We start from the raw sequence: 27,263 nt of genomic DNA on the forward strand, positions 1-27,263 counted from the left end.
AATTTTGACTTTATTGGTTGGTAGCCTGCCTTGACCTCGCATCACTTCCTTCCCGTTCAAAACTGTTGCCGGCAGTGTTGCGCACGTTCACACTCTTCAGTAGCCGGCCTACCTAAATCTGACAAGTTAGGATTATTAAAACAATATTTGAGATGGGAAAGTGGTGCTAAATTTCCATAAACTTTATTCAGTGAACGGGTAAAGCCGTCCGTTTGTAAGCAAAATCAAGAAATACGATCTTTTAGTTCTGTTTACCGTTACCTAGCAACCCCAACAACAAGTGAGTGAATAATTAGTATTCTAAAATTCCATCACAGCAGGGCGTAGTGCAGCGGGTTAATGATTGGTTTACCATACCTGAGGTGTGGGGTTCAAATCCCAGTAGACCTACTGTTTTTGCATATCAAAGTACGATCGATTACTTCTTTTTTCTTAGATGACGTTACTTCGCGGCAAATAAGAGTTTGTGCTTTTTGAACCTGTCAAATATATATATTTATTATAGGTTCAAAAAGCACAAACTCTTATTTGCCGCGAAGTAACGTCATCTAAGAAAAAAGAAGTAATCGATCGTACTTTGATATGCAAAAACAGTAGGTCTACTGGGATTTGAACCCCACACCTCAGGTATGACAAACCGATCATTAACCCGCTGCACTACGCCCTGCTGTGATGGAATTTTAGAATACTAATTATTCATTCACTTGTTGTTGGGGTTGCTAGGTAACGGTAAACAGAACTAAAAGATCGTATTTCTTGATTTTGCTTACAAACGGACGGCTTTACCCGTTCACTGAATAAAGTTTATGGAAATTTAGCACCACTTTCCCATCTCAAATATTGTTTTAATAATCCTAACTTGTCAGATTTAGGTAGGCCGGCTACTGAAGAGTGTGAACGTGCGCAACACTGCCGGCAACAGTTTTGAACGGGAAGGAAGTGATGCGAGGTCAAGGCAGGCTACCAACCAATAAAGTCAAAATTTTGACTTTATAATCTTAATTACGACTTTATTATAATCTCATAATTATGACTTACCATCTCATAATTATGAGAAAGTATCTCATAATTTCGACTTTTTATCTCATAATTATGACTTTTTATCTCATAATTATGACTTTCTATCTCATAATTTTGACTTTCCTATCTCATAATTATGACTTTTTATCTCATAATTATGACTTTTTATCTCATAATTATGACTTTCTATCTCATAATTTTGACTTTTTATCTCATAATTTCGACTTTCCTATCTCATAATTATGACTTTTTATCTCATAATTATGACTTTCTATCTCATAATTTCGACTTTTTATCTCATAATTTCGACTTTTTATCTCATAATTATGACTTTGCATCTCATAATTATGACTTTTTATCGCATAATTATGACTTTCTATCTCATAATTACGACTTTGCATCTCATAATTATGACTTAGTATCTGCCAGTTTTTTTCCACCAAGTGGCGGAAACGGGCTTCCATAGAAATGCAGTATCTGTAGGCTACTTTACTGGAGTATTATTTTTTTCTCCTACTTCTACTTTTACTTCACTGAGTAGTACTTTTACTCCGATACATTTTTGATGTGCTCCATCGTTACTCGTTACTGGTGTGTCGGTCACGAACAAATCCGTTCCGTTTGTGACTGATGCGTGTCACTTGTTGACAGCACGATCTTAGCTTTCCAATGGTATTAAATAGTTGCTGTAAAGGGTTCGCGAGAAAATCAAGGTGAAGTTAGGCTACATGAGAAGCATTCATTTGTACAATAAGTCATTCTAGAGTAATCCCGTAGTCTGTGTAGCACCCCACAATAACTAGCCTACTTGAATATTGTGTTCTTCCACTTATTTGGTTTTAGAACATTTATTTAAACTACATAAATGACATAGAAAACATAAGCATGACCTCCGCATATTCCGATGCATTATACCTATTCTAGACTAGCCTGATAACCTACCACGACTGAGGCCTAATTACTCTCACGTTCTTTTAAAGTGACAGGCACTCAATTAGACAGTTGAGGCCTTGAGACGAAGAACCATATAAGTCCATATTTTCACATTTTGAATAATAACATTTTCTTAATTTGGGCTGTGAACATTATAACAACAACAAAAGCCTCCCAATTCTAATGAGATACCATGTTTCAGTGTGAATCTTACAAATAAACAGTAAGAGTAATTTACATTTATGGAATGTGGAAGAACGGTATATGTCCAGATGATGTGGAATAACAGTATAAGTCCAAAAAAATAAAAGATAAATTTAAGTCAATATGACAATCGTGTAAAATGTGAGTCAAAGTAAAAAATCAATACCAAATACTCAACATACTATGTATTTTAACTAATTGTGCAGATCATAAATATGCCTAATGTAAACTTCATATGAATTTCAAAATGTTTGAAATACAAACATATAATATGAAGCCACCTTTACACTGAGTGTGGGGAAGCCTTGTAATGGCTGGTCTCCACTGGTATGGTGGGGCTCCCATATCAAATCAGTATCAAAATTCTTAACTTATGTTAAAACAATAGTGACACTATAGTCTTATCATGTATTTTTCATGCTATGGCTACTGACTGATGCATTAGATAGATAGATAGCTAGATGACTACAGACGATCAATGATTCTGTGTATACCTAATATTGTATCAAAAGTGAGTTGTATCGGTCATAGCACCCCTACAAATGACATTGGGAAACCCATACAGTTATATTTATTCACCTTGATTAACTACTACCACATGTTTATAGCCTAGTCTAGGGCCTAGGGCTAGGCTATGGCCCCCGTATGTCTGCCAAGGGGCCTGCACTGAATGATTGTGCTGATACCTTTTGCACCCATCTCGTTCACAAATCAGCTAATTACACAATACTTCTACTTTTACTTTCAGTACTTGAGTAGTATTTTAAGAAATAAACTACTTGCAATACTTAAGTACAAAACATGTTTAATACTTTAGTACTTCCACTTAAGTACGTTTTTTAAAGAGCACTTCTACTTCTACTCAAGTCACTTTTTTGATAGAGCACTTGTACTTCTACTCAAGTCTGGATCTCTAGTACTTTATACATCATTGTTCACACGTCAATACATTCCATAAAAAGGTGTACAGTGCAGACAACATAAACACAAAAAAATAGAGGGGATGGATTATTGCCACAGAGTTTGTTAAGTGCAGTGATGGCTGAGGGTACAAAACTTTTCTTAAAGTGCGCGTTTTTCCAGTCCAGGGCTCTGTATCTGCAGCCAGATGGGAGTAGGATGAAAAAACGGTTCAGGGGATGGTCAGGGCTGCTTGCTATGGTGCGGGCAAGGCGTGTGGTGGCTGTGTCATTTGCATCAGTGAGGCTGGGGGTTGGAAGCTATATTATTTTGGAAGCTAAGTGTGAGATTTTAATGAGTTTGCTCTTGCTGGTGACATTTAGTATAGTGAAGAAACAGTAGAGTAGAAGGGGTTGGATGATGCTTTTGTAGAGTAGCAGAAGGAGGTGGGGGGCAACAGACAGTGATCTTAATTTGCGTATGGCATACAGTCTCTTTTGTGCACGTTTCTGTGTGATGGTGACATGTTCATTGAAGTTAAAGTGGGGTGTGGCCTTGGCCTGCATGGGTGTTGAACCGGTTGAAGAAACTGTTCAGGGTGTTTGTAAAATGTAGAGGGTCCGGACTTAGTGGGTGATGTAGCTACACCTCACAGGCCCAAATTCAAAGGCAAAAGGGATGACCCTTCTTTCCTCTCACCGTAAGTGGTGTAAGAGGTGGGCTGGCTTGCTATGGAGCCATCCAAGGCATGCCCAGGGTGGACCTGTAGTATAAACCACACTGGGGACCCCTAGGTTTAGGTTGGTCCATGCATGCTTTCTGAAGGGGAGGGGTTTGTGACTGCGCAGTCTCAGTGCAGTTGAATATGTCCTGAATATGTCCTCTGACCACAGAACTCTATGAATATGGGAAATGAAAGTCATCATAATGAAACATAATCATCTACATGATGACTTGGTAACACTTTACATTACAGATCGCTAATGATTTATCGCTACAAATTCACAATACTCGTCAGTACCACTTTATATGGTGTTAATGTTAAGTTAATGACAACTTGAGTGGACTCAACACAACTAGGTTAGTTGATATGATGAGAGGGCTGAATCATGATAACTTTGCCAATGCTGTAGAACCATAGATTTGTTCAGTTTATAACATGTTTTGTTGAGACTATATCACCAATACACTTTTCCACGACTTTCTATTTTTTTAGATACATCTATATCTCAAGAGCATTATCCCAAACTGGCTTAGGGGATATTTGTATTGCTCCCCGCTCTATCTGTTATTAAGAATGCTCTGCTTCTCTTCACCACATGTTTTTGCATTTATATGCAATATATACCTATTATTCACCTCTTCTCCTTAAGCCAGGGTTAGACTTGCTGCAGACAACACGTTCGTGTTCGCATCATGGCTGCCTCGCGTATTTTGCGGTCGTTTGGTGCGTCGGTGGTGCACGTCGTCGCAAGCGAACATGACGCGTCCACGAGATGCAATACTGATAAGAAAGTAGGGGGCGATCATGCCAGAAAAAGGTGACTGCAAGATGCATTATCGACATCAAAGCTCGGGGCAATCATGAGAGTAAACAATGGCACATGGCCACATCTGATATTAGGCTACTGTAGTTTCCCCCTACTGAAGACCTCCAGTAGGGTGCGTAATGCTGCAGCGACAAATTACAGGACAAAGAGCACCTTGCAGTACAATAAAAGTCACATATGCTGAAGGTCATGAGCGCATTATTGCGGTTAGACGTGGACCACAGAAGACAGTTGGTCGGTCATCAGAAATTCGACTTCATGCAGCACTGCACAGATCTGGCCGAACACAATACATTGTGATAAGCCCAGCATGCATTATGTTCAGCAAGATATGCACAAACATTGCGTTTCCTGCAAATGAACTGCAAATAATCCTAAAAGCAACTTTCATTCTCTGAAAACTGCACTTCTGACACTTGAGGTATGTGCTTTGTAAGGGTATTTCTCAAAGGCTTGAGTACAGAAAGGCCTAACTCTACATGCACAGCAGACTTATACGCTATGGATTGTTCATCCAATCAGTAGTTCCAATTTTGTTTCAATTCATGAGTACAAATCCCTCAGCATGACAGAATTTAACTGATGAAACATGCTGAAATGTTATGCCAATTTAAGTCAAGAAAAATTCCTTTAAGCATTTCACATTCTCAAGTTTGAGATTTAGGTGTAACAAGCTGTTCTTTGGTGTCTCAATGGCTAATTTAATAGATCAAACATTGTAACCATAACAGACCAGTAAGTTCTTTATATATACATTTGATCTAGGCTCTTAGAATCCTTGGGCCTTAGGACTGACTGGTGCATATTGGTAGCCTGGAAAAGTCCACTCATTCCCAAAGTGAACAGAGTCTGCTCTCGATTGGGAAATGTTTGCAACACTTGCAAGGTGACAGGTACTAACTTTGAAATCATTGGTCTAGCCTCACCAATCGCATTGATCAGAGATTCCTAATGTTACCTCCTACTCTGCCTAAACTTTACAAACAGTCAGGAAACAATATATGTGGGTCTGTCTTTACTGTAAATAAATTCCTGAATTTTCCAATTTTAGTGTCGGTTTCATTCTCCCATCTCGTTGCTGATTGGCCTGACATTTTTCTTGTCTGAGGGTAATGGTAATGAACTATGATGTTCCAGACTAGATCTCCCTGAAAGAAGTTTTACAGTAGGTGGGCGGGCCCAAGCTAGCAAATTGGAGTGCTTCAGTCTGATTCTATTAAATTACAGAACCTCTTCGGTTTGATGGTAACAATTCACATGTTATTTTTTTTTAAGATATGGTTGAGACAAGGCTGTTAGTCATAATACTTAATGTTACTATGTTACGTTGTGTTACTTAATGCTACTATGATAGCCTATAATTGATAGAACCTTTGAAGAGCTTGACCGACAATCTTTAAACATAATTTATTTGGCGGAAAAGTTTAAGGAAGTATACAGAGCTGTATTGTAGTATTGTAGATGCAGCATAACAGTACTTAAAACTTAACACTCAAAAATAAGTAAAAGAAAATAATAATACAAATAAAAAAAAACTCTTGTCCTAAAAGTCAGAGACAAGAAATAAATAATTTGTTTTGTAGCTTTGCAGAAACATTCAGAATCTCTCCAGGATAACTCCAGGATATCTCTCCTATCCATTGCACATTCTCATTAAAGGGCAGCGTTGGTCAGTTGATGTGCACCGTAGCATACTCGGAGTCCTGCTCAAATCGAAACACCTGTGGTGATCTTCTTACTTCGGTTGAGTGCCTCACTGTGGCATAGAACAGTTCGTCCTCACCAGGCTCCTGTTATCACAAAAATCAATTCCTTATATTTTTTTTAAATTCTGAAAACAAAACTTTGTTCATAGTCCTTTGATTTGTTATAATAGCCTATCTCTGACTTATATGAGACCTAATTCTCTCACCTCTTTTTCTGCATCCGCTGCTTCTTTGATACTGCCAGCTACCCAGGAGAAGAACAGGTCAATGCTACACACAGTAATGCGTTCACTGAATGATATCTTCTGTTTTTTTTTATTTACAATTGCTACAGCTACAGCTACAGCTGCTACACAGTTCTGAGATAGATGAGTACATACTACTTTGATGATCCACGTCAGTTGGTTGATTTTGAGTACTGCATAAGCAGAAACAGAAAATGAAAGTTCAGGAGGTAGGTGGCCATGAAATAAAAGATTTCCAATAAACACAAACAAAGGATGCCTCAATGAACACAATATTCCACTGACTGTACTCACCTGGTAAGAAGTGAAGGTTTTCTGTTTCCTGTATGAGCGGCCAAAAAGAATAACATGAATGACTTTAAATTGAAATCATGCTACAATACAGTACATTATGAGAGGACACTAGGTAAAGAAGGTCAGAAGAGAAGAGGTGGTGTGTGGGGGAGTTAGGAAAGAATGTGATCTCAGAAGAGATGAGTCTTTAACAGCACAATGGAGGGCCAGCACCCACTCCTGAAGGACATCTGACTTCATATGAAGAAACTGTATTGCAACATCTTAGTTCAGGGTAATTCCAGACATACAGTATAGGCTATAACCTATTGACTTCAGATATAATGTATATTCCCCTTTTTAAATACAGGAATTCGTAACACGTACTGCCTTAGAAGAGCATTAGATACAACACAGTATTCATAATAAAGATATGTTGTTATTAGATTAATAGAATGTCATACTTGAAATGGGCAGTAAGATGTAACAGCCCCATGCAAGGACACACAGAGTGGCCAAGTTGAAGAATCCAAACACAACCATTGAAATAATCATGTATTTTATGGGCAGATCTGTCAGAGAAATGTAGGAATGTCAAATATGTTTACACTGCATTAAACTTTGAAGATGCATAATTATTTGAATATAGACTACTAGGCTATACACTTTAAAAATTGGTTGTTGGGGTGCTATATAGATCCATGCAGACTTTTAAGAACTCTAGGGGTTCCTCTGATGAACCCTTCTAAATTGTGTAAGGAATGCCAAATCTGAAGCATGGCTTCTGGTTCTATATACTGTAGCACTTTTTTCTAAGAGTGTAGGCGATGGTAGTGTATTGGATAAGAAGCTGTTCAAGTCTACAGTAGCCGGAAATGCTGTGGGTTCAATTCCCAACTGTCACAGTTGTGCCCCTTTAGCAAGACACTTTATCCTGAGTTGCTCTGGGGAGACGGCATTACTAATCATTTAAGTCACTTTGGAATGTGGATAAAGAGATTAAAAACTCACCAAAATTGAAGACCACCACCGTAATATTCCCACTATATGTTGTGGTGTGATTCACAGTGCAACTACATGAGATGTGTGTATTTGTTCTGTAGCCAGCATTTTTTTCCAGTAGCTTATCTCCTCCCACAGTCACTGTGCATTGTCCTTTGCTGGACTTCATTGAGTTTACAGGGTCCCTTTGGGAACTGAAATTGAAAAGGCACTGAGTGTCTGGAAGCTGTGGGCTGTAGGTACAGTACAGCTCAACCTCGTCCTTCACCGTCATGACTGACAGTTGGGCAGAGACCACTGGTTTAGGCGGACCTGTGGATGGGAAACCGAGTAGCTGTATTTCTCTTTGTACAGAGGCTGACACAGCAGCTAAGCATTAGCTAGCATATAAAGTCAAATATTCAATAATCTAGTGTTACTGTAACCAAGTTTTTATTTGGATTTTGGATATCACTGGATTTTGGATATCTGACTGTTAACTCTTCAGTCAGTGCTTAATACAAATATTAAATAATAACATTATTTCCATGTTCATCAGTTTACTTGCTATTGATTTCCTCAAAACACTTGTCAACAGGATTTAGTAAATCAAAGTGAAGCTATTACATTAATGCATACTAGATAGATAGATAGATAGCTAGATAGATAGATACTGTAGATACTTTATTGATCCCCCAGGGGAAATTCAAGAAAAAAAAGATTATCACCCGTCCCGATATTTCTTGTCTGTCATTTATGACAGAGGAGATTCCTAGTGTCTTTTTTGCTGTTGCGCAAAAAATACTTTAATAGAATCAGACTACAAAAAGTCTTAAAAGCCTTTAAAAGAAAACCACACAAAATGTGCATGATGACAAATCAGACATTTCACAAATGAAATAAAATAGCTTGATTCATTTACTCTGAAAGACATGTTATAATGCAACTTGTTACCTGATATTGTTGGATGTAATTGGACAGCAACTAAAACAAAATGAGATAGTGTTTTTGAGAGACTATATCATACAAAGAGAAACCAAACTGATATATGCAGAGATAGAAGTTATAAGTCAACTTACGTAAAACACCCCATATTAGACGGTGCATGGTAACATCTGCTGGAAGCTGCAAGTGTGAAGAGGAACAGAGGCAAACAGACTGATTTACATTTATTACACGTATCTACTCTTACAGTAGGTGCATGGTAGAGGCCAGTGCTCTTTAACTTACTTTTACCTCAGTAGAACCTATCAACAGTGCAGCATGTAGCATTCTGTTACACTCTTTGAGTTATTTTCAGGTAACAAGTCAGTCACTAGTAAACACAACATCCTGTTGTGGTGATAATGGAAAACTGTGTGAAAAAAAGCCATGATATAATTTCTCAGCTGTTTCAAAGATGTTCACTACCAAACAGTCACTACTGGACATACCTAACTCTATAAAACAACAAAGTAAGTTGGAAAATCTTCACTGACCAATACAATGTTTTCCTAATCAGTATTTTCAGTATGTAACAGTAAACACTTATACTGCATCATTCTTAAGGTACGAGGTTGTTTGTGATCAAATTGATAATTCGTTTCAAACTAAGTATAACTAACATGTTTGAGGTGAGATTGTACCAGTTTTGACTATTCTGCAGAGCTTTTCCTCATTTACAGAATTTATTTTATATCTAGATTGGATGGCAGTCATGGACTGAGGGCTAGAAATTCTCAATATTGATCGGGGCTTCGACTACGCAATGTAAAAGGTAGATTCACCTTTTGAATTGAGCCACTCAAATATTGCATAGCCTTATGCTTCTTGGAACTGTCTTACTGGTAAGCAATACCTCGGCCATTAGTTTTACAACACAGACTGCAGTTTAGAATTTGTTTCCATTCATTCTCCCTCCCTTCCATTCTAAATCTTCACAGCATGGTTTTAGTCTGTTGGGATTGCATTGGTGGTGTTTGATTGATGCCATAGTGCTTTGAAGGTTGGCCAAAAAGATCTTCTAAGATTTCATCATGTATTAAATCCTTTTCCATATCAAAGCAACATCAGCTTTAATGTGGATCCTCTAAGACAGTTGCCTTGTTTTGCCACTCCTTTAACAGTACCATTTTATGGAGAGTTCTTATGATGATTATGAATTCCCACACTTGAAGGCCATTTCCAGTGGACTGATTTCTCAGGTAATGGCTGTGTCAAGGCCTATTGTTTTGAGTGTGGCCCCAAAAAGTATTTTACGAAGTTGACTAACAAATATGAAACCACTATTCCGATCGTGCACTGAAACTTTGAGATGAAAAAGACCTATTTATCAAACATACAAGCAGGACACGGGTGTCCTCTCACTCTCCTTTGTGCTGCAGATCTAACTTGAACATTACTTTACCATATCATTTGGAATAGGCTACTTAGAGCATAAGCACACAAAGAGTGAGCAAACAAGCGCAAATTCCAGGGTTGCATGTCATGGTTTGCATTTCATATTTGTTTATTTGTTTGTATTTCGCATTTGTATAAGAACGTTAGACAATAAGTGGTGGAGCTATGCTGTTCTCGTAATTTAGCCTGTAAGGTTCTTTTTTATCAGCCCGCACTGTACTCATAGTCTGGAGCTGGCCAAACACTGCTGTTTCATAGGCTAAGCTACTTACTTTACCTTTGTAGAATCAAATTAGTGAGTCTTTAGTAATTTGTTCTCCTTACTAAGCATAAAATTAATCATATGATGCATCTTTAAAACGCCACTCTGCTAGATAGCTATATAGAGTATATTTTGTTTAAAAATCAAACAGAAATGTCAAGAGAACAGGTCATTACATCCTTTGTAAATTGTCAAAATTGTCCATAATATTCAATCAATGTGGGCAGGCAGCAAGGGCAGGCAAATGGGAATTATAAGAACCATTTAAGGATCATGTTTTCAACTGCTGGAAATGGCTGACAATACTTGGATGGACTTCCAGACAGAGACTTTAACCAGGTTGGTATCAGACCCGGCAGCAGAAACCAATTGACGACCGGGAATTAAATTTTTCGGGGGCACAAGTTGATCCCAGCCCCAGGACTGATAGTCAGAAAATTATATGTGCCTGAAATTATCAAATGTATTCAAAGACAATATAGAGAATAGCCTTTCTTGACATCCTTCTTTGGCGAGCTCAAGCCTCTACCAGGCCTGTGATCCACTGCTCACTGTTGCGGGAACTTAAATTGATCACGCTAGTTTAAGATATGCCATTAATAGACACTGGGACTACAATGTCTAGGCCTACTTGGTCCTACCAGCTAGGTACTACTCAAAACTCAAAACAACAATACAAAATAAGTTAAAGTATCAATGTACAATCACAATATGCGCACATTTTTACATATCTTTTTTTTCTTTTACCAGATTTACTTCATATGTCCTGTTATTTTCAGAATTAATAGCCACCCCATACCAGCCAATCAGAAAAGAGTATTGTTTCTCGGTGATAATAATATTTTGCATATTTTCATTACTTCACTACTTTACACTGCAAGGACGGCACATTACAAAGGCACATAGTGCAAAGCACATATCACGGATAGTATTCAAGCCCTGACCTAGTCATTTAACAAACACACATCAAACACAATATGGTTTGTGCTGCTCTAGTGGTCACCTGAACTATAATTTGACCAATACACTGAATTATATAGCGATTTCTGTCAGACCCATGAAATGGAAATGACAGAATAGTAATACTGTATATATTGAATACAGTATTACTATTCATAACATATAATATTGAATACCAGAAACACACGGTATCCTTGAGAAATGGTTACCAAGATTAATCAGACAGTGAGACTATAGGTAACTCAATGGACACAGTTCACATATTATGTTGGTCTACAGAGCAAAACTTAAGGATGTGTTTCACATGTTCCTACCTGATGTAGAATCCAAAATGAGAAGGCCTGACCTTCACCCCTCTTGCGTGGCTGTTGGCAAGTTAGTGAGCACAGCTACAAATGGGTATGCAGAGACACTATCAAGACATAGAGATCCCCAAGACATACGATGGTTTGTGATCAAATGTCTACCAGCAAGCTGCAAGTGTGGATAGAAATGGATAGTGAAACAAATTAATTTGCATTTACTATGTAAATGACAGCTGATCTATTCTTAGATGCGGGCTAGACACTGCACTCTTTAAGCTGACTATTGGTTGATTGAATCATTGAACTACACTAAAATGTCACTTCCTGTGGCGCTCTTGTCGAGCATCTGTCTGAGATCTCAATCTCTCAACAAAGTAACCAGGATGTACGTACACAAGAAGAACACAATATCATGATGAGGTGATGGAAAATTGTGGTACCTGTGGTGTCATGTACAGTACACGCGCTGGGGAAGACAACCTCCTGTCTGTTAATCTAAACCGTTTTAACTTATTGGATTCTTCAGAAGAAATATTCCTGAAAAAATAATTGATTTGTAATGTGAAATCAAATACAATATTTAAATTGTCATTGTTATCAGTGTGTGCATGCTGTGTTTTAAGACTTTTTATACAGTGTTAAAACAGTGGAAACCAAGTTTTACTACTCTAATTCTAGTAGTTCTATTAGTCTCAAAGAAGTCAGTCTATGTTAAGATATTAAGATTAAGAAAATAGGTGCTCTCATATATAGTTCATGAACGTTGCCTGAAACCACAAACCATGTTTTTAAAGACACTGCTCTCAGAACAGCAGTCAGTTGAGCAAAATATCAAATGAAAGTTATGGTTTTTTATTTTTAGACAAGATCTGAACTCTTGCAGCAAGTAAAATGGCTAATTTAATGCCCATAGAAACCGATGACCGGAACACAACTGCTTGTGAAAATCTCTCGTCAGTTCCGTCTAAGCAAGAGATCAGACTCTCTGTCTCTGGGCAACCCCCAACTGAGCCACAACGCCTGCCTTATCTTACTGCAGTACTGAGGACATAATCTAAGCAAAGATGATCTTGAACTCTTTTCTCGATGGACAGGTTGAAGCCTGTTACACTATAAGGTAATGGAAACAGCACAGCAATGATAAATGTTTGCACCAGTGGAGCCTCATAGTAGTAGTGCAACATTTGAATAGAGGCCACAGTAGGCGATATGGTTGGTTGCCCATCTGCAGGTGTCAAGAAAACATAACAGGAAACAGAGAGACGGAGGTTAATTTCAGACTGGCCATCACTTTCACACAGTTTTTCACTTAACACAGAGTGTATACAGGGAAATACTGTGTGAAGATAAAAAAGCGCCCACGCTCAAAGCTCTCACGCCACATGATGCTGCCAGCTCATGCACTAGACCTTTGCACATAGACTGACTTTAATTTAAATGCTGTGCAAAGTGCAGAGTCCATGAGCTGTGGTGTACTGGTTAGGGCTTCGGGCTTGTAACCGGAGGGTTGCCGGTTCGACTCTCGACCAGTCCACCACGGCTGAAGTGCTCTTGAGCAAGGCACCTAACCCCTCACTGCTCCCCGAGCGCCGCTGGTTGGGCAGGCAGCTCACTGCTCTGGGTTAGTGTGTGATTCACCTCACTGTGTGTGTTCACTAATTCGGTTAAATTGGGTTAAATGCAGAGAAACGAATTTCCCTCACGGGATCAAAAAAGTATATATTCTATTCTATTCTATTCTAGTGTAATGCATGTTCTAAAAGTACACATCAATTGTATGGCTTTCGCAGCCAAATCCGCTTTTCTTTTTCAATAGAGGTCTCTATTTACGGTTCTTTCAGTCCAGGACGTGGCTAACTCCATGTATTAATACCAAGCCGTAATAGAAAAGAAACCAGATGCACATGCACTTTTGTTGTCGGAAACTGTTGTCCTATTTTTGTTCATCACCTGGCGCCATTCTCTAGATATGAGAGGAGCCAGTGATGCATATCTCCATTTTCAGTTATTGGCGTGAGCTATACATTATGTAGAATTTGAGTTGAGAAGAACGCACCAGTACATCCGCAATGACACTTTTCGACTGCCCTGCATTTTAACTCTTCTTGAAGTACACTGTTAGGCTGGGTGAAACCTGCCTGATCTGCCGGCGATTTGGATTTCGCCCTGCAGCTCAGGCTGGAAACCTGCACATCTATCTCTCCTGCTTCCTGTCCACATCTTCTGGGTCCAATCCCAAACCAGCTTAAGGTGCACTCGGGTCATTTGTCTGATTGGTAGAAGGACTTTATGTTCGGTCATTTGAATTATGCCCATTGATAACGGCTCTTGGGCAGTAGAAATAAAGCGCAGACTCCCCAGACTAATGATCAATCTTAAAAGATTGAGCTTAGTAGAGTGATAGCCAGACTAGTACACTGTGGTATTACGAGTGAGTACGGTCTGAGCCAAAAGCATAGCTCTGATTAGCATAGCTGCTACTAGTAAATCTTTTCTCGCATTCCATTGCTCATTCTAGGTAATTTAGCACCTTGAAAAGCTAGCCCAATTTATGCAATAACAACTGTATGACACTCAAGTTAAAATAGCAGTATGACACTTTATTTTACAAACGAAAACAAATCAATATCTTATAATTGTTAAAATGTGATTGACAAAGACCTATTTCGATCATGAATCGGTGATTGTGTGTGTTTTGGAAATGACCCATAACTCGTGATCAGTCCTTATTAAATCGGATCACTTTTCAGTGGGAGTCGGGAGATCAGTGACATTGGTGCCTTGGCTTTCTCTCTGGTCAGCTGACGTTGAGGGTTGCTGGTCTACCTCCTCGCCGGCTGACAGTTGCATGGCAGAGAGAGTGTGGTCCAACGGCGCCGCTGGGGCATCCTCTTTGGCCAGCAGGTTGTTCTTGCGCAGGAAACAGGCCTGTTCGTACGGTGGATGGATGGGGGGCTGAGTAGGAGGCGTGTAGCTGTACTCTTTACTGGAATCCAGCTGGAGAGAAGACAGACAAAGACAACACGTGAGACAACAATATGCATTTAACTAGCGTCATTTCTATTAGCCGTGGCTCATACATTGATTTTGCAACATTTCTTCAGCTATTAGGTTAATACGGCATTAATATGGCTTTGTTTCTTCTAACTTCCATAAAACACTGTCCTGCGGCTTATACACAATGCGGCTAATACACAGGAAATTACTGTGTTGTTGTGAGAGCGGTGACACTAAAACAAGTACCTGCAGAGGGTAGGTGCGGTCTGAATCAAAGCCACTCAGGTCGCCGCAGGCGAGGAAAGGAACGATGATCCGGTTTGAGCCCTCCAGCTGGTTAAAGTCTACATCTACGTCAAAGACACACAGCATTAATATAGTTACAATTGTGTATATCACCTCACAGGTTAATCAACAAACACACACATGTAATAATTCAATTAAAGGCATACAAAAATGGAAACTGTATCAAATGTTTACAAGGAAAAATCGAAGTCCACTTTACCATAGGAATGGTCCAAGAGAGGATTGGACATGTTGGGGACGTAGCCTTCCGGTGGGGAGTAGTTTCGGCACACCACAAACGCCTCTGCAGAAGGGAAGGTAGAAATGGGTCAAACCGACAACCACTAAGCATTCCACCATAGGAAACTCAACTCACACTAGAAAACACACCCTAGATTGTGGGCACTACAAAAGCAGTGGAAATGTAACACATTTTAAAAAAATAATAAAAAAAATCCTACTGTACAACCCTACTGCTACCGGACATTAAACACAATCTTTAAAATTCTATAAAAAATCTTCACCATAACTCAAAATCAAATAAACCCTGCTTGATCAAACGTTTGACGGGTCATAATACTGTCTGCACTAGGTGTTCTTATTCGGGCCAGTGTGCAGTGGCTGGCCCTGCCGGTGGAGGGTCTTCCCTGACTCACCTATGCTGGAGTTTCGGCTGCTGCGAGGCTTGGCGCAGGTGACCCGACTAAAGAAGATCCTCAGCTGGGAGTACAGCAAGGTCACATCCTTCCCCCGGAAGATCTACACCCCGGAACAACAAAGTCCATTAATTATTTGGGAGCAAATTATTCAAAGTGCTTAAAAATGGACCACACAGATAAAATAGGTTTCATGCATCATCAAAGTCAAAATTGTAACCAAAAAAATAACAGAATTTCCTAAGTAATAACCGCCGTTTATACATTGATTTTGCATTGATTATACATTGATTTTCCAAAAAAAAGGTTAATACATGTGGACAGTTAATATGGTATATTGTTTTGTTTGTTTAACTTGCATAAAACACTGTCCTGCGGTTTATACACTATACAACTAATACAAAGGAAAATACTGTACACACAGTCCCAAGTACATTTGCAAAGGCACAGCGTGATACACATGCAAGCGCTTTAATCATCTCACCTTAGCAACAAATGTTCCACCCTTCTTGAGAACATGTGTGGTGATGTTGAGAGCCTATGCAAAACATAACCAAGGTCAACCACAGAGTCAGGCAACATCCTCACACCCACACAGATTGCTCAACGAAATTAGCATCAAAGTTTCCACATATTGCTACACTGAGCCTAAAAGCACTACTCCACCAAATGTCCATGGCGCTGTATCTCACCACATACTTCACACATGACTGTTTCACAAATGCTTTTAGTATAAATGTTAACATTTCTAAAGTATTATTATTAGCATTCTCAACAGTCTATTCTAAATTCTAAAACACAATGTTAAAACACAGTTTGAAGGTTATAACTAACAGTAACAGTTAACAAGCAGGAAGCCAAGGCACTCTTCTTATAAATAAAACCGCTTTAATAAATAGGCTAGTTCATGCCAACATGTTTCGGCCACCATCCAGGCCTTCATCAGGTCAAGAGTTGTCAAAAGTTGTTATTTTGTGATTACCGACTTTATTGCTTCAAATCACCCCACTTTTTCTACCATCTGAACGCCGCAGGCAGCTCTCCAGCCCCCGTCCCTTTTTGGTTTAACAGTAACAGTTATTTGTAATCTTAGCTCAGAGTGCAATAAAATGCATGAGCCCAAAACAGCAGGTACTCACTGCAAGCAGAAGCTGTGCCTGGATGTACTCGTCCACATCATGGAGTCCGGTCACTGTGGACACAGATCACACAGTTTTTAATAAAAAAAATGATTAAAAAACTAGCCACCTCAATGAGCTTTCATCAGCCTGACCAAAGAAAAAAAAATTGAGATAGAGTTGAAATATCATTAGATCACTAGACGAGACACTTAGGCTGTCACTTAGAGCTACTTGAATCAATATTTTAAGAGCACTTTTTTTTAAATTTTCATCTCACTGTGAAATCAACAATCATATTCATAGTCATGAACAGACTACTGATGAGAGCTGGATCAAGACAGGTTGTTTCTCAGAAGTACTAGTCATGATTCCATGAATCCTTAATCAATGAAAAATGAGGCACTATTGTGGATTTATGAGTAGTGATTTATTTTCCTGTCCAGCTGCCAAACATATTACATTTCTAGTTGTATGGTCACAGGCAAAAAATAGTGATCAGCCATAGTGATCAGCAAGCAAGATACAGGGCTGATAGACAGGAAATCTGTGCCTGAAGTTATCAAATACATTCAAAGACATTCATATAGAGAATAGCCTTTCTTGACATCGTACATGGCCGAGCTCAAGCCTCAATTCAGGCACCACGCCTGAACTCTATCAGGCCAGAAGATAGCTAACTTCCTCCCCATTTCATCAAAACCCCCCTCAACCTTGCTTCTTTTCATAAATAAATGCTATAGGCCTGAACTTTAATCTTCAAACATACAAAAACACATTTTACTAATAGAGTCAAAGATATATGCTGTACAAAAAAAATGGTTTAAGGACATATTGCCCGCTCTAAATTAAGGAACAAGTATATGTTCAATGATTGGAATACTGAAGCAATCACATTAATCTACAGAGGCATTTCAAGTAAGACAGGTACATATAAATGGATAATAATTTATCATCATCGTCTTTCTAAGCTCTCCCAGCACAATTTGAAGGGGAGGATGGAGGTCAACTGATTGGACACAAGCTGCATAATCACCACTGGGTTGCCTTGAGATAAAATGGCGAGAAAGACCAACAAACCTGCCCTGAGCAAATTTAGGATCAAATATACAACCATTAAAGAGCCACTAAAAAATACCAAGCTTCTTGGAAGAACTCACATTTGATCCTTTAAATGTGGGACAAATGAAAAGAAAATACTGTAAGGGGTATAAATAATGTGTTCTTCTTAAAAATAGCAGCTTTCTGCTTGGAACCAGTGATTTAATTTTAAATGCTCCAACAGTTACAAACCTACAACCTTACTGCTTCTTCTCAAGGTGGACTATGCTGCATTTATGTGTACATTTGTATGCAGACGTTTTGCTCAACACTCTTTTGCCCTCTGCCTTTGAGTGGTGATCTTTGGTACGTTAAGCTAGCAAACTGCCAAAACGGCAAAAAGATTTTTGCTAGCACTACCCCTGAGCTAACTTGCAATACAACTTGCCATAGGTAGTAGTTAGCTTCAATTAACCTGTGGATCCCCTTATATGGGCAAAGATGGCAGCTTTGGTTCTTTTTTGTAGGCGAACATCAGAGATCTATTTGTTCCTCAAATTAGTTTCTGCTCCTTTTAGCCTCCTACACAATTATGCAATGAGGCCTTTCATTGGCCTTACTTGCTTGGTTAGAGACAGTTTCCACTGTTTGATGAAGGATGTAATACATGTCTTTGTGGTTTCCATTTCCATTTCTTGGTCATGAATTGCTTAACACAGCCTTGATCCTGAGTATCAATTGTCTGACAATGGCCTGACAGGAGGTTCAGCGATGATTCTGAACTTCTGAACTGTAGAATAGTCATACTACTCTAAGCAGGCTTTTTCATTTTGTAGTTTGACAAAGCAAGTGTTCAAAACCATTTAATTGCAGTGTATGACCATCTCTTACCATCTGGTGCTCCATCACACACGACCAGATCTGCAGACTGACCCTCAAAGTGCTTGATGATCTCTTCAGCTGTGGATAACTACAATAAAGACACGTGTTAGTGAAAGTTTTGCATGAGTATCAAAGGAATGCATCAACACTTGGTATATCTCATGATGCAATTCAAGTTCATCATTCCATGTATGATGCTAATAGGCCTATATTAAATGTTAAATCATGTACTAATGTTAGCTATATGATGTCAATGATGTTAACTATGTGCGGTATTCTTCATCTTTGCTAACCTGGTAGAATACAGTAGTGTCATGCACCCAATATGTATTTAATACATTAGTTCCGCTTAGAACTTAGAACAGATGGGTGTATGTACTACAGTACATACCTTAGTGATGTCTCCTTGAATCTGTGTGACTCCTGGTAGAGGCGCCATGGCCTGGAGGTCCACTGCAACAATCTTCACATGCTCTTTTTTTTCTTTGGTCCTGAAACACCACAAAAGACACAAGGTCAACTTCAGAAGCCAAACGGGGCGTTGTAGAGAACACACTCAACCCTGCATACGTACAAAGCCCAACACGAGCACCCATAATCAACTTCACTGAGCTGATTATGCAGATTCAGGCCAGTTTGGCAAACACCTTAAAAATACATTCTACTGAAGATGAGCACTCCAACAGCTTTGTAGTTTTCTGAGCCCCCACCATAGGCTTCAAGGTAGAGCTGGGTTAAGGTTAGATGCCTCAACGGCAGCATCTCTGCCTTTACGGCAAAGGTGGAGGCCCAAAAGACCATCAAGTGCTCCAACAACAGAGATGCAAGAGAAGAGCACAAAATACACTATGTTGGAAGAACATGACAAGACTGAATGCACCACATCATCTACAATGCTAGGCAAGTGACGAAGGACCAAATAGAACTTCATTATTCATAAAGAGGTACATCTCTTTCACACGGAAATGAATGAAGATCTCACCGGAGCTTACGAGCAAGCACCTGACTCCAGCTTCCTGGGGCGGCACACAGATCTACAGCACGGGTCACTCCTGAGGACCACAACATTAGTGGTGGGGGAAAAAATCGATTCTGTTCAGTATCGCGATATTTTGTGCACACAATTAAATCGATACTTGTAGCTCAAAGTATCGCAATACTTAATTATATAATTTAATTATCCATTTTACTTTTATTTGAGTCGATTTTACTCAGGGTTTACTCTGATCACATTAAATGAGCTTATTATGCTTATAAGGGGGGCACGTGTTGTGGTGTTTCATTGTGCATTCAACAGCAATAATAAATGAAAATGGCTTCACAATCACAACCTGTTATACACGACACTCTACACTACTTTCACATCGAAAAAGGTGGGTGTATTTTGGTTTTCAACAAAAAGTGAATAGTAAGGACCTTGACATGCACCATGCCATTGCAAAGTGAGTTGAACAGTGTTATTTTCCTAATTTTTTGTAATGACTTAGAATAATATGAGAGACATGAATAGCAATATATCGCAAAATCGAATTGCAATACTTGGTGTATCGCAATATGTTAAGAATCGCAATATTATCGAAATGTGGCCCAAGTATCGCAATAGTATCGAATCTTAATTTTTTTGCCAATTCCCACCCCTACACAACATGTATTAGAATACGGTCTGTCCATGTAGTGTAAAACAGTGACATCTCATTCTCAACCACCCTATCAAGAACACCACTTCATTACATTACATTTAAATTATAAACTATTTAGAAACAAATTGAGGTCCATTTTACCTTCAAAAAGATTATACTCTTCATCCAGCTGCAACAGTTTGAATGCACTCCTTGCTCGCCAGCCTTCCTCTTTCGCCTGTCTGTAGTATATGTCTCGTTTATCCTTCGAGGATCGCCCCATGGTCTTTCTTATTCAGGCAATTAACACCCTGTACAACAACATATTACTCTAATTTAGTGATGCTATTATCTGTCGATTACCTACTTAGCCAGCCTAGCATGCTTATATACATTAAACATTGATTACCTTACCTATAAAATGTCAAGCAAGTTCATATCACACAAGCTGAACTGTCTAAAACAAAAACAAAAAATAACCCAACCACCTAATTTATGTAGCTTCAGCTTGAGATTCCTGATTAGCTAGCCCACCGAAGATAACGCCATATTTCACGAATTCATTACATTCCATTGTCAATCCAAATCATTTATTACGGCAAAACTAAATCATGAATTGTAGAAAAAAACGGATATCATCTCGTCTCGACTGTCATATCAAAAATCATATCGTGTTGCTAACGTTAGCTGCTACCTAATCTGGCTAATGACAGCAACAGTCGGCGAACCTTGTATCTCTTTTGCATGGAAAAGGGGGGCAACTAATTACAGTGGGCAAACTTCACAAAACACACATGCGATTAAATCATATCGAACTTTCAACTGACCTGTATTCTGTTAAAAAGAAGTACAAACGATAGCTACGACTACTTTTCCTCCATGCTTGGAACGTGTTTTGATTATGATGGAAGGACCCTCAGTTCTTAAAGTCGTCCGAGATGGTGCCTGTGTAAAATTCAACCTACTCTATACTAATACCTGTGACAGATTTGGATTGAGAAACCATACCAGAAGCCGTGGTGGGTCTGAATTTAACCAGTCAGTCATCTCTGCAATGTGGATAAAGATGTCTCACGTCATGGTTAGGCTACTCATTAAGCCAACAACAGGTAGGTTTGTTTATTTTTCCCCATTATGAATGAGTAAATAATTGCTTCAGGGGTCAGTTCAAATGTATTCATCCGATTAAAATGTATTCATCTGGTTCATACTTCTGATCAGCTCAAAGCAATGAGTGGAATAGGCAATAGCCACAGGAAATTATTAAAAGATTGTGTATAGGCCTATACTCTAGATGGCAGCAAGAGAGAGAGGGAGAGAGAGAGAGAGAGAACTCTGTATGCAGTGTAGCCTGTCCCCTTTGCAAACATTTAAAGCTGTTCAAACCATGATATGACAGGCCTCAGCCTGAATTATAAGCAAACATATCTAAGTGTTGGCTAATTCATTAAGCATTAAGAGTTTTTTAATACTTCACTCTAGCTCACTTCACACCAGATATCTTCAGTTCTCATCTTTGGTTGGTCTCATTAGAAAATATTGATCACTCAGAGGGGCCACACTATAGGCTATAGAAGAACCCAAGAAAGCAGATTGAGGGTCTTGAGAAGGCCCCTCCTGTCCCCCTGTCTGATCCATAGCCTCAATGCTTCAGCTTTGTTTCCTGTCAGCTAGAAATATATCTCCTGGCCTCTCCCTGGCTCTGTATCGGAATCGTTGATGAGAACACTGCCTCATACCGAGCCTCCACATCCATCAAATAAAATAGAAGGTTGTTTATGTTTTTTTTTTTTTAAAGGGGGTTTGTAAATGAATTCAGCAACCGTAGCAATTTTCCATGAGGCCATGCAGCCTGAGAAAGCCAAAAGCTCTGTTGGTACCAAACAAATTGCATTCCACTGAATGCAGATGAGTGGGCGTGCATTTCTGATGCATGTTGCTGCATTATTGAGCCGCCGCTCTCCGCTCTGGTGTCCTGCTCGGAAATGTGCTGGAGCCCCGGGGCCGGGGCCGGGGTTAAGTTACTGTACGCTGCCCCCCTGAGAGCGGCCCGAGGAGCACTTCAGGACAATGTTAATGCTGTTCCAGATCAATGCATACTGGGCAAGTCTTCGACAAGCATTGCATTACAGCAAATGTGTTTGCTTTGCAAAGCGTGCTCTTGCTGTGCAACTACTGTTCTGTACTGTATATTGATTCCGACGGAGCAACACGGATCTATAAAGCTTATGTGAAACTGACATTTTGTCAGACAGTCAGTCAGGCTCATAATTTTTTCAAGACCTGAAATTCCTAGACGTTTGCACAAAGATAGACAGCTGCATCCTCGATATACTGTAAACCCTTTTATTAGAGCTGATACCGGTGTTTCCATATATCTCAGATATTCTTGTTGCTTTGCCTTTATGCCTCATTTCCTGTGTAATACTCCATTAACACGACAAACTCAGACATAGACAATTCAGTAATAGCTCCTCAGCCAGCCGGTATTGGATGAGACGTTATAAATCGAAAGTCCCTGACAGATTAAGCTATCTATTTAAATCACTATTCCAGAAATGTCTCCGCAGCTGAAGGTGTCGATGGCTTTATTTCCCCCACTGGTGCAGTTCAAACCTGGCTGCTCATCAGATTTCAATGATCCTAACCACATGGGCAGGTTTTTAGATGTGTGGCAACGCCAGTCACGGTTGAGCTGCTGACATACAGATAAGAGACTAAGATTAGAGCATGAAATGTGAAAGGATGTGGAGTGATTTAGGCCAACAGCAGAGGTGAGTGACAGGAAGTGAGACAAGCCGTGCGTGTGAATGGTTGCTCTGTTTTGTGTAAACTTCAGGGGCCTGCTCAGGGTCTGTCTACATATGTGGAAACAAGTGTCAACACCAGGTCCACTGTTGTCTTCAAAATCCTCATGTGAATGTGTGAGACAATAAACAACTGTAGAAGAGCTAATAAGAAAGCGAATGAATAAGTTACTGACTGAAGTGAATAAGTGAGTGAGTGAATAAGTAACTCAGAAAGAAAGGGAATAAGTGAGTGAATGAGTCAGTGAGTTAGTGAAAGATTGAGTGAGTATCCTAAGTAAGGAAGTGAATAAGTCAGTGAATGAGTGAGTGAGTAATTGAGAGAGTGAGTGAGTGAGTGAATAAGTAACTGTAAATGAAAAGATGAGAGAGTTAGTAAGTGAATGGATAGCTGAAGAGTAAGAGAGTGAGTGAGTGCAATATTGAGTTATTGAACATGAGAGAGTGATTTGATCCCTCAGTCAGTAATGGGCCCTTTGGACTTTTTGGAAACATTAGAACGAGTGGGTTCTGAAGAATAATATATGAAAGAATCTGTCAGGGTGACTTGGGTGCAGTGCAGCAGTGAGCGTCACTGAGTTCCTCTCCTCTCACCCCCTCCTTCCTCCTCTCCTCCTCCTCCCCCCCCCCCCCCCTTTCTACTGCAGAGAGTTAGGCAGGGGAGCAGAGGAGGGGTGAGAAATTTTGGAAAGCGAGAGGCAGACTGCAGTACTGCAGAACCTGGGCGTTGCCTTCAGATTTGGAGGAAAGACAAGGAAAGGAGTGGGAGTAAAAATATGTTGTGAACATGAGCTGAAGTATAACATGGAGTGTTACTTAAGATTGGTGGCAAGGGACTATCTTAAAAACATTTTTTTTTTTACTTTGGAAGTAGAAATCTGGGATGTCTTGTTCACAATGTTGATAGCACACACGTACAGAGAGAGAGACAGAACCAGTGATATCACTCCAGAAGTGCATCTTCCAGTTTTGAAACCACTCAGACAAGCATTGCAATCTCTTTGGACATTTCAAATGACACCACACTTTAGATGATAGCTCAAAAAACTAATAGAAAAACACAAATTACCCCTGATTAAATGAAAAATTATATAAATACCAGACTGCGTGTCAGAGCCTTTGAGTAACGGCTTCCCCTTTGGCAGTCTGGGTAAACAGCTCCTAATTCTTCCCCCTCCATTAGCCTGGCAATAACTCTAGGAGCCTCGTCTGAGATGAACGTTCAAGAGCACTCTGAACCCGTGCCAGCGAGAAGAGGCAGAGCTGCAGGGGAATAGTCTTAGATACTCTCTCACTCTGTCTCTTACACACACACACACAAATGCATACACACATTTACGCATGCATGCACTCGCTCTCACACACTTGTGTAAACACAAGCAGAATGTTGTGGTGGGGGTGACTGAATAATATGGAGGTGAATCATGATTTCTTTGCACAAGCATATCATATGCAGTCTACTGTAATTTCTTCAGTTATGAGGTTAATACACGGGGGCACTTAATATGGTAATAATATGGTTTTGTTTCTTTTAACTTGCATGAAACACTGTCCTGCGGCTTATACACAATGTGGCTAATAGGAAATTACTGTATATATCTGTAAAAATTGTTGTGGTTTACATGAAACAAATTGCCAATAAGAGAGAGAGAGAGAGAGGGTGAGAGAAGAAAGATAAATAATTCATGAAGGACAAAAACTCCTTCCTTTTCCCCTTCACCTGTCCTTTGCACATCTCAGCACATTTCAGGTCATTTCTTCCTATATAACTAATACAATATTCATGTGTTGTATGTACTGTGCATGTATGTGCTGCTTACGTAGCATATATGCACTCATGCATGATGTAACACATGCAGTGCTGCATGCTGTCTATATGAACACAAACCCCACATACACAAACAGGGCCACAAACACAGGATCAAACCTAGCCTGGCATAGCCATATGTAAGCTTCCGCTCAATTTTCATTTCCCTTCACCATTACACGATATTAGTACGAGGGTTTGGTATGACCAGGCTAGATCAAACCCCTTGCACTCCTGTTTCACTTTATGATATATTATTATCATTAAAAGAGCTCAATTAATGTCCTTGTTCAGCAGTTTCATGTGGAACTGTGGATGCTACAGTACGTTGTGTGGCTCTTCACAGAAAATGGAATAATTAGGAATCCAGGTGCCTTCTGGTTGAGGCTGAGTCATACATATTTCATGCTAGTGTGGCATAGTAGAGAACTCGGAATGCCTGCAGTCCCTGGATACCACGGAAAATCGGAGTCTCCAGATAGCAGCTCTTCGTTTAAGATGATTCCAGTGATTGGCATATAGTCTCATGGGACCAGCCTTGCAAACACACACACAACAGGCTGCCTCCAGGAGTTCTCCCACATATATTGACACACTCAAATAAACCCCTACCCAACACACACACACAAACACACACACACACACGCACGCACGCGCACACACACACACACACACACACACACACACACACACACACACACACACAGGTGCATGGGCAGGCACACACACTCGCACATATAGAGAGAAATTGTTAAAAACTTACGAATACATGTAGAAGCACATACACACACACACACACACAGAGACACAAACACACACACTTATACTTTGCCGTTACAACTGAGTCTAATTAATGCATGAGTGAATCACCCCACTCAGCTCTCTCGTGTGACAGTAGCAGCAGCCCACCCACCACCGACTCTCTCTGTCTGTGATGCTAAAATAAGAGGGAGCAGAAGTGGTGCAGAGCAGGCTAACCACATCTGGGGACCGGCGCTTCCTCCGAGACTAAAGTTTAGTTTAGCGCTTTTGTCTCTTTCTTTTCCCTTTTTTTGTGTGCGCTTGTTGTTGTTTTATTTGTTGTTTTGCATGAAGAGAATGCACTGCAAGACCCCCCAGCGGAGCAGCAAAAAAAATCTGTTGGAGCTGTTTGGGAGGCTGAGATCAAACAAACACCCACCATCTCTCCCAAGCTGGTGATGATGCATGTGCTTGCTTTCAACCACAGTAGAAGTGAGATGATTTGTGTAAAAGCCACACCCTTCCTTCCAAGGACACTCGTTCCATGAAAAATTCATATTTGTGTCTTTCTTTATATTGTTTAATAGCACGTTCTGTCCGTTAAATGGTTATGGCCTATTTGGTCCTATCGATTTAAAGTCATGACACTGTACTTGTCTTGAACGCCCTTTCTCTATTCAGAAACACTAAGAACTTCAAGATAGTCAGACATTTCAAACAGATACAAAGCCACTCATTTCTTTTTCACTTCAATAGGCTTGTTGCAATATCCATTTAATGTCATACTTATAACATGAGGGTTCATTCAGTTTGAATAATTCCCTCTGTGGCTATGGCATTACAAGATGTCTCTTTGATGTCAAAAGAGTTGCCTTGATTTGTCCTTCTAGCCAGTCGTGCCTCAATGAAAGATGGAAGTCCTTGCATGCAACGATAAATATTTTAGCCACATACAGTAGCTCTGCTCTGAGTCACTGGCTGTGCAGTCTGACGAGAAGGCTTCTCTCTGGACAAAAGAATGATGGAAAGGAAAGAACAGTCCGTTTCTCTCCTCTGTTAGCTCTTAAATAATACCGTCTCAATATTGAATATGGTCTCAGCTGATGTAGAGGCACAAACACACATATACAATCACGCACACCTACACACACACACACACACACACACACACACACACACACACACTTACTTTCAGCTCTTTGTTCACCTATAGACATACAGCCTTCACCCTCAACAACACCTCCACATATCTCTCCTGCAACTTTGAAACCTGGCTGTGCTCGAGAAGGCTTGGCATTGAGACGCGTCTTATGAGTCATAAAACTACCTCATTACCGCTGGCAAACTTTCTCCCCTCTCACCACTCTCCTTAGACCACCTTTACCCTGGTGGTGTGGGCCGAAGCAGTAACTTTACTACATAGCTGCCAGCATGGCTATAAAACTGTAAAATTACAGCTATTGGTGAAAACGCCGAGCACCAAAGAGGACGAGAGGGGAGTGTTGGTTGGGCTGGCTGGATTTTCCTACCTGCAGACCCGACATGAGTGAGTAAGTGCTGCTTGAAAGGAGGACTGAGTGCTGTGGGTGTGT

General features: G+C 39.9%; 2 protein-coding genes across 5 annotated transcripts; both read right to left on the reverse strand.

Moving 5' to 3' along the window:
- Positions 1–6,000: 6,000 nt before the first annotated feature.
- Positions 6,001–12,021, reverse strand: LOC134100864 (uncharacterized). Of its 4 annotated transcripts, none has more exons than XM_062554330.1 (9): positions 11,728–12,021; positions 8,892–8,937; positions 8,767–8,796; positions 7,843–8,027; positions 7,296–7,403; positions 6,853–6,880; positions 6,694–6,731; positions 6,520–6,557; positions 6,001–6,397 (listed from the first exon to the last, which is right to left on the reverse strand). In XM_062554330.1, exons 2-9 carry the CDS (start codon positions 8,903–8,905, stop codon positions 6,278–6,280), a joined length of 561 nt encoding a protein of 186 aa, XP_062410314.1. In that variant the 5' UTR covers positions 8,906–8,937; positions 11,728–12,021; the 3' UTR covers positions 6,001–6,277. The 4 variants fall into 4 exon arrangements, with proteins under 4 accessions (XP_062410314.1, XP_062410315.1, XP_062410312.1 ...); XM_062554331.1 differs by having other exon boundaries at positions 8,892–8,970; XM_062554328.1 differs by having other exon boundaries at positions 7,843–8,145; positions 11,728–12,012.
- Positions 12,022–14,297: 2,276 nt separating this feature from the next.
- ftsj1 (FtsJ RNA 2'-O-methyltransferase 1) lies at positions 14,298–21,277 on the reverse strand. The gene is made up of 11 exons (XM_062554927.1): positions 21,144–21,277; positions 20,479–20,627; positions 19,680–19,749; positions 19,089–19,188; positions 18,707–18,785; positions 16,796–16,848; positions 16,141–16,194; positions 15,657–15,759; positions 15,221–15,304; positions 14,962–15,065; positions 14,298–14,715 (listed from the first exon to the last, which is right to left on the reverse strand). Exons 2-11 carry the CDS (start codon positions 20,597–20,599, stop codon positions 14,458–14,460), a joined length of 1,026 nt encoding a protein of 341 aa, XP_062410911.1. The 5' UTR covers positions 20,600–20,627; positions 21,144–21,277; the 3' UTR covers positions 14,298–14,457.
- Positions 21,278–27,263: the final 5,986 nt, after the last annotated feature.

This window comes from Sardina pilchardus, chromosome 14 (genome assembly GCF_963854185.1).
Source record: "Sardina pilchardus chromosome 14, fSarPil1.1, whole genome shotgun sequence".
Lineage (NCBI taxonomy): Eukaryota > Metazoa > Chordata > Actinopteri > Clupeiformes > Clupeidae > Sardina > Sardina pilchardus.

Bases quoted from the DNA above. Each gene is read 5' to 3' on its own strand.
- LOC134100864 (XM_062554328.1), bottom strand. From the start codon at position 8,919: ATGCACCGTCTAATATGGGGTGTTTTAC. The intron at 6,558-6,693 runs GTATGTACTCAT...TCTCCTGGGTAG, and splicing joins TGACGTGGATCATCAAAGTA to CTGGCAGTATCAAAGAAGCA. The intron at 6,398-6,519 runs GTGAGAGAATTA...TTGTGATAACAG, and splicing joins CAGCGGATGCAGAAAAAGAG to GAGCCTGGTGAGGACGAACT.
- ftsj1 (XM_062554927.1), bottom strand. From the start codon at position 20,599: ATGGGGCGATCCTCGAAGGATAAACGAGACATATACTACAGACAGGCG. The intron at 19,189-19,679 runs GTGAGATCTTCA...GTGGTGTTTCAG, and splicing joins GTGCTTGCTCGTAAGCTCCG to GACCAAAGAAAAAAAAGAGC. The intron at 15,066-15,220 runs GTAAAGTGGACT...TCTTTGACGTAG, and splicing joins TCTCTTGGACCATTCCTATG to ATGTAGACTTTAACCAGCTG.